The sequence below is a fragment of the Ipomoea nil genome, unplaced genomic scaffold, assembly GCF_001879475.1.
Source record: "Ipomoea nil cultivar Tokyo-kokei standard unplaced genomic scaffold, Asagao_1.1 scaffold3104, whole genome shotgun sequence".
In the NCBI taxonomy this organism is placed as follows: domain Eukaryota; kingdom Viridiplantae; phylum Streptophyta; class Magnoliopsida; order Solanales; family Convolvulaceae; genus Ipomoea; species Ipomoea nil.
In genome coordinates, this window is record NW_017619532.1 from 794,580 (window position 1) to 802,037 (window position 7,458).

Sequence of the window (7,458 nt, forward strand, 5' to 3'; positions counted from 1 at the left end):
TGTAGTAGTTTATTGTGTATTACAGCGTTGCTGTGTTTCGCTCGACGCGTCGAGACCTGTTGGTCTCGCCCGTTTTGTCTTCTGAAAATTTTGGTCCGGCTCGACGCGTCGAGAGTGTTGTGTAAGCGTCATTCGGTCCACTTTGACTCCAAATTTGTCCTAAGACTTCCCTTGCTCATAACTTTGACCTACAATGGTTTAAAAACACTAACAAACACTGTAAAACATCCAAAACAAGTGTAGAACCATATCCTAATGAGAATAGCAAGGAAAACATGTATTAAATAAGCAAAATTAAAGAACTTAATTACCAAGATGATTCAAAATAACTATAAAAACAAGCACAAATGTGATAACATCACTTGTGCGTGACGCTGCGCACCAATAGCACTTCCAAAATGCACCAAGAACTCAACCAAACTAGAATGACCATTAGAGAACGTACCAAAAAAACTATTTTGAGACTCTGATTGAGACGTTGTCCTAACCAAACCTGACATAAACTCGTCATTAAAATATGGGGATGCCCAAAATGTACGACACTCAAACAAGTAACGAAACCAACCATTGTCACCCAAACTTTATTCCTCCATAATACAACTCCATGCATCCTCAAAAGACTTGGAGTCCAGAGATTTGTTCCAAACGATGCCATTCAACTTCTTCCTAAACACTTCATCTTTAGACAAAATTGGTCCAACCTTCTCACCAACCTTGCACATTATATGCCACATGCAAAATCTATGTTTTGATGTATCAAACACACGGTCAACAGCAACCTTGAGAGCTGGATCTTGATCAGTAACAACAAAAATAGGGTCATGACACATAGTTTTCTTAAATTTCTCTAAAAGCCACACATATGAGTCTACGTCTTCCCTCGTAAGCAAACCAGCACCAAATGTGATGGATCTCTTATGGTTATCAATTCCAGTAAACGGAACAAAAACCAACTTATACCTACAACACAACAATCAGTTAACACCACACTTCTAACAAAACACACTATAAGGCATGGAATCATGCACCACATAAATATACAACATACACAATAAAAATAAATACTAACCTGTTAGTATGGTATGTAGCATCGAATGAAACAACATCACCAAACAAAGCAAAATTCTTCCTAGATACTGCATCCGCCCAAAAAACCCTTGAAAGCTGATCAACTTCATCAACATCATATTCAAAATCAAAAGCCTCACACAATTCACGCATCTTGAAAAGCGTATCTATGAATAATTGAGCATCACCATTTAAAATGTACGCCATCAGGTCACGCTTGAAATTCTTAAAATCTACATTTGTAGCCCCAACATTGGAACGCTCACCAACAATCTCTTTAAACAACCTATATGATCGAACAGAGCCAATATTTGCCTGATCACAACTCGCAATAAACATTTGGTGCTCAGCATCAAGGCTACGATTCACCTTTAAAAATTGCCTAGCAATAATTGAACACATCGAATGGGTGTGGCGTTCCTCAAAAGAATGCACAAAATACAAACAATTAGACTTAAGCTTTACCACAACCTTAGCCTTACAACCAACCCTATTTGTCACCCTCCGTCTCCTCGCCAAAGTAGTTTTAGCAATACTAGAAACTCTCTGCTTAAAACCATGACGATTACATATTACATGCTTCTCCACAACAACATCATCTCTACTCTTGCGAATTGAGTCTTGCCTACAATCAAACCAACAGTCCCAGCATATTGTTTGTAAAAAACAATAGCACCATCCAAGGAAACAAACTGTTGCCCAAAAAGAGGCTTCAAACTGTTAGCGCAAACTGGGCGCCAATACTTAGTCAACCCAGGAGAAATTTCCAACTCACATGAGCTGCCTTGTACACCCACATCGGTCAAATAATCTTCATCACAACGCACACCACTGCCTCCTACACCAACATCAGTCGCATTGCCTTCATCGCAACCATCACCACTGCATTCTACACCAACGTCAGTGGGATTACCTTCATCACAAACACCACCACTGCCTTCTCCACAAACATCAGTTGAATTATTTTTATTGCAAATACCAAAAGATTCCAAATCAACAGTTGCACACCACATGTTAACTAATAAAGCACCACACCTTATCCAATAACACATGAATAACCCTACCTACATGCACATGCCACATGCATAAAATCTAATACTGCCAATCACACAACAAACAATATATGCACCACGAGCAGACAAAGTACACCGTAATCACAAAACAACACACAACAACATAGTCAACACCGAGACCCCGCAAAACCAGATAAAAACATGCGATAAACTTCCAAAGCAGAACAAACACATAATAATAAAAGACAAATTAAAACTACAAACATAAGCAAATCAAACATACCAGGCTCCATCGCTCAATTTCAATATTCTCCAAACTGCGATATCTCTAATTGATATCGCAACTGATATATCGTCCAACTTCCGATTGTGATCTCCAGCGATATTCTCCCAATTACGACGCGATCGTGATCTTCTCCCAATTACGATGTGATCACGATCGCGGTGTTGATCTCTCTCTCAGCGCTTAAAATTAGACAAAATAAAGCAGCTTATATACATGCACGTCCCCATCCAATGAAATTACTGAAACGCCCCCAATTACCAAAAGCGCGATAAAATTTACTTAATTAAAATAATGTGCCGCTGCCGTTAGATTAGAATTGATCAACGACAATGATATGACCACACCGCCTCACCTAAGAGCACAGCTGCGTATGAGCATTTACCTATATATATATATATATATATATATATATATATATATATATATATATATATTGTTGTAATATATAGAAACTGGTGATTATGAATGAAAGATTTTCCTCCTCTTTCTCTTCTTCTCTGTACTACTTTAAGCATTTAACAGTTATAAATAAAAAATTCAATTAGAATTAATCTCAGTATAAATTCACGTTGTAAGATTTGAACTCCTAAAATTTAGAAAAAAAAAAACTAAATATCCTACCATCTCTTGGCAACCATTGGCAACCACCGAGGATGGGCTTTAGAAGATTAATGTGGATGCATCGGTTAGATTAGATGCAAACACGGTGGGGATGGGGTGGGTTGTCTGGGATTGGGAAGGGAAGTTTGTGGCGACTGGGGCAGTGAATAGAGAGGGGGCTTGTCTGGCTCGTGAGGTTAAGGCTTCGGCGGTTAGGGAAGCGTTGAGTTGGCTAAAGGGAATGCATTATGACGACATTATTGTAGAGACAGATGCAAAAGAACTCCTTGACCAGCTTTGAAAGTAGACTATGATGCCATAGTTTTCTAATGTTTGTTTTCGTTTTGTGAAGCGCTCTGCAAATTATGTAGCTCATCTTTTAGCTAGAGTAATGAGTTAGATGAGTTCTTGGTTTTGGTTTGATACCGGCCCTTATTTTATTTTTCAAACTCTTTGTAATGACATTATGAATATATAACAGTGTGTGGTTTTTCTTTCGAAAAGAAATATCATATACTACCGTCTAAGCTAACACATCCATTGATTAAATTTATATAAATTTAATATTTTAAAGTTAACTATGAATATACAAAAGACCTATACACACAATATATATAAATAGGATGAGGTGGAGGAGTGGGGATAGTTGCCCCCATTGCTCCCATTGTGGTTCCACCACTGAAAGTGGATTGTTACCTATAATTCTAGTACAAAAATGACATTAATTCAAAATTAAATATTCAAATTTAAATGTCAGATATGGAGATAATAAGTAGTTATAAGAAGGTTTTTTTTTTTTTTTTTTTTTTTTTTTTTTTTTTTTGTTAAAAAAAAAAAAAAAAAAAAAAAAACTTTCCTTATCAACTCACCAAGACAATAATATTTAAATTATTCATTGTTTGAAATCTCTATAGCTGAACAAATATACAAACCTCTCGTGGTATCAGTAGACTTGTTCGATAGATATTAGGCATGAACATGGCTAGTCTACCTGATGGAATAATCACGGAGCCGGAGTGGAGCAACGCAGGACAAGCCGGGTCAGACCCGGAGCAGGACGAACCACCCCGGGGTCGGCCAGGGCCGACCCCCAGAGCTCGGCCGAGCCCCTTGGGCTCGGCTACATGGGCTCGGCCTCGGCCGAGCCCATGCTCGGCCCGTTGGCCGAGCTCCGTGCTCGGCCAATGGCCGGGTCCTCGCGTGGAGCGAGTCCCGCGCCGCGGGCCGCGGCTCCTCCCGCGGGCCCGGGGCCCGTGGCAGTCAGGGGTATATAAACACCCCCCGGTGTCCTAAGGAGACATCTCGGACTTTTCCTACAGCATTTGCCTTGTTATTACACGTCCCGAACCTCTGTAATAGCGTTTTATATCCAATCAATACAATATTTACCGTTTTATTATCCGTTCTTCGTACTCAATATATATTCGGGTTGTATAATCCGGACCCCCGGGTTCATATAATCCATCATTGGTGCTCTCGTTGAGAGCGGCTATTCAAGCTTAAGCGCTCTCCCTATTATCCTGCATTGACAAGATCTGGGTCGAACACCCACAACTCGCAGGGCTCGCGCAACCCACGCGACCTCGCCCTCGTCAACCGCCCCAACGGGATCGTGGCGAGCCGATTGACCATGTCCGTAGGGGCCGGGGAGGACCTCCGGGATCAGATCAACGGGAGTCGACAGGGGGCCGTGGGGGACCTTCGGAGCCGTCTCACCAACAATCGCCCTCTCGGCGGGGCAGCGCCACCCGCACCACCTCAGGTCCCGACCTCTCAACAAGATGCCGTCATACTAGAACAGGCAGCGAACGGGCTCAACCGCGTCGCGGCAGGGCTGCGCCAGGGAGGCCCAGCGACCCCACCTCCGCCCCCTCCGAGGGTGCGCAGCGGCCCCAGCACTCAGGCGCCCCGGGAACCCGCAGCACCGGCTGAGGAGGAAGTCAATTCACCACGACCTTCTGGGAGGCGCGACGGGGCGAAAGCCACCCGAGGCCGACACGAGCAGCGAAATGAAGGGCGAACTCGGCCGGCGCGTACCACCTCCGTGCTTGGGCGGTTGGGTCCACGTGTACCGGCGCGAGACCGCCTGGGGCCGGGGCCGAGCACACACGTCAGGCAAGAGGAGTCATCGTGCTCGCGGAGGTCCCGGAGCCCGAACCCCGTGTCCCGAGGCAGTGGGAGCCGGCCCCACCCATGGAACGCTCAGGGAAGACCAGAGGCCAACCCCCGAGCACCCAGCACGAAGAGATGGAACAGTTGCGTCGACAGGTCCGCGAGTTGCAGCGCAAGATGGAGGCACGCGACGAGTCCCCGGAGCCCCGGGACGCCCTGGCCACACCCTTCACAGAGGCCATCATGGCCGAGCCTTTACCCCGGGACTTCCGATTCCCGACCATTAAACCCTACACGGGGGTGACGGACCCGCGGGACCACCTCAACAGGTACAAGGCGGTCATGATGATGACAGGCATAAATGACGCCATCATGTGTCGCGGTTTTTGCACGACTCTGGATGGGCAGGCCCAGGATTGGTTCGGGTCCCTCCCGGGGGACTCCATTCGCACTTTGCGGGCAGCGTACAACGGCGAAAGCAGTTCGCCGACCTATGTTACCTGAAGCAAGACAAGTCGGAATCTCTGGCGGAGTACCTGAGTAAGTGGAAGAAAGAAGCTATGGGGGTAACAAATTTTGATGAAAGGTCCGCCATCCCGTTTTTGACCAACAACCTCAGGTCGGGCCCTTTCCACAACGACCTTGTTCGGAATGAGCCGAAGACCTATGCAGAACTGATGGACCGCGCCACGCGGTACGCCAATGCGGAAGTAGCAGAGAAGAGGAAGAAGGAGGAGGAGGAAGGCCGCGGACAGGGTGACAGGGCATCTCACCCTCAAGAGGATCGCCGCCCTCCCCGGTCGCGACGTGACCGGGGTCCCCGTCTAACCCCGCTACGACACTTGACCCCGTTGACACAGCCTGTTAGTGTAATCCTGGACCATGCCGAGGACATGTGCATCGTGTCGTTCCCCGAGGAATGCTTAAAGATTTCCCCCAAAGCCGACCCGAAGAAGTATTGCCGCTTCCATCGGCAACGTGGACACGACACCGACGAATGTATGGTCCTCAAGAGGCAGATTGAGGAGCTCATTCAATGAGGATACCTGGGGCAATACGTGAAGAGGTCCAGGCAGGACCACGCAAAAGGCCCTGACAACACCCGAAAGAAGAAGGATGGCACCGGGTCTTCTACTTCTGCCCCGCGCAAGAGGGAGCTCGACCACCTCACGGAGGACGAGGGGACCGAGCCAGACAGCCCACCAAAGAAGAAGGTCATCCATGTCATCTTCGGCGGCCCGGAGGGAGGGGACACACCCGCTGAGAGGAAGAAGTGGGCGCGGAGCCTATACGTTGGGGATGTCGTCAGAGCACCCCATGAGAAGAGGACACGCAGGGAGCCCATAACGTTCATCGACGACGACCTCCCGGATGGACCCTTACCCCACCAGGACGCATTGGTAATCCGCTTGGACCTTAATGACACTATCGTCCACCGGGTACTGGTAGATACGGGGAGCTCCGTGAATGTCATGTATTATGACACCTTCACACAACTCGGGTTATCCAGGAAGCAACTTTCCCAGGTTCAGACCCCGCTATCCGGCTTCACCGGAGACTCCATTGATACAGAAGGGTCCGTCATCCTTAAAGCGCAGATCGGCACCCCGCCGCACGTCAAGACATGGGACGTAGAGTTCGTGGTGGTAAAGATCAGCTGCGCCCACAACATCATCCTTGGCAGACCTGCCTTGGAGGACCTCAGGTGCGTCATCTCTATGGAGCACCTTTGCCTCAAATTTCCTACTCCCACCGGAGTGGGCACCGCGAGGGGGGACCAGAAGGTCAGTCGAAGCTGCTACTTGAAGGCCTGCCGCCAAATAATGAAGAAGGACCTCCAGGTACAGACAGTAACCGAGAGGGCCCTCCGGGAAGAGGAGAAGCGGCCCCGCGCCGAACCCGTGGTGGAGACGGAAGAGGTCATCCTGGACCTCAGCCGACCTGACAGGATGGTGAAGGTGGGCACCGGCCTCCCAGCTGACCTCCGAGGACGGATTGTCGAGGTCATCCGCAGCTATAAAGACGTGTTCGCTTAGGGTCCCGAAGACATGCCGGGCCTCAGCCGGGAGGTCATCACGCATAAACTGGCGGTGGACCCCAAAGCCAAACCGGTCCAACAAAGGAAGCGCTACCTCGCCGCTGATAGACGGGAGTTTGTGAAGAAGGAGGTTGACACCCTCCTCGAGATCGGGCACATCAGGGAGGTCACATACCCGGCATGGCTCGCGAACGTAGTCCTCGCACCTAAACCACCTACGTGGAGGATGTGTGTGGACTACACGGACCTCAACAATGCATGCCCCATGGACCCCTTTCCACTACCCAACATAGACCAGCTGGTGGACGAAACAGCAGGATGCGCACTCATGAGCTTCCTAG

At 48.0% G+C, this 7,458-nt stretch overlaps 2 protein-coding genes across 2 annotated transcripts; one reads left to right on the top strand and one right to left on the bottom strand.

Moving 5' to 3' along the window:
- Positions 1-581: 581 nt before the first annotated feature.
- Positions 582-2,081, bottom strand: LOC109166626 (protein FAR1-RELATED SEQUENCE 5-like). The gene is made up of 3 exons (XM_019315519.1): positions 1,762-2,081; positions 1,070-1,693; positions 582-960 (listed from the first exon to the last, which is right to left on the bottom strand). The coding sequence occupies exons 1-3, from the start codon at positions 2,079-2,081 to the stop codon at positions 582-584; spliced, it is 1,323 nt and encodes a 440-aa protein (XP_019171064.1).
- Positions 2,082-5,639: 3,558 nt separating this feature from the next.
- LOC109166627 lies at positions 5,640-7,115 on the top strand. The gene is made up of 2 exons (XM_019315520.1): positions 5,640-6,083; positions 6,144-7,115. The coding sequence occupies exons 1-2, from the start codon at positions 5,640-5,642 to the stop codon at positions 7,113-7,115; spliced, it is 1,416 nt and encodes a 471-aa protein (XP_019171065.1).
- The last annotated feature ends 343 nt before the right edge of the window (positions 7,116-7,458 follow it).

Coding starts and splice junctions, on each gene's coding strand:
- LOC109166626 (XM_019315519.1), bottom strand. CDS start 2,081: ATGTGGTGTGCAACTGTTGATTTGGAATCTTTTGGTATTTGCAATAAA. Junction 1,694..1,761: donor AAGCCTCTTTTTGGGCAACA/GTTTGTTTCCTT, acceptor GTTTGATTGTAG/GCAAGACTCAATTCGCAAGA. Junction 961..1,069: donor GCTACATACCATACTAACAG/GTTAGTATTTAT, acceptor GTTGTGTTGTAG/GTATAAGTTGGTTTTTGTTC.
- LOC109166627 (XM_019315520.1), top strand. CDS start 5,640: ATGGGGGTAACAAATTTTGATGAAAGGTCCGCCATCCCGTTTTTGACC. Junction 6,084..6,143: donor ACGACACCGACGAATGTATG/GTCCTCAAGAGG, acceptor CAATACGTGAAG/AGGTCCAGGCAGGACCACGC.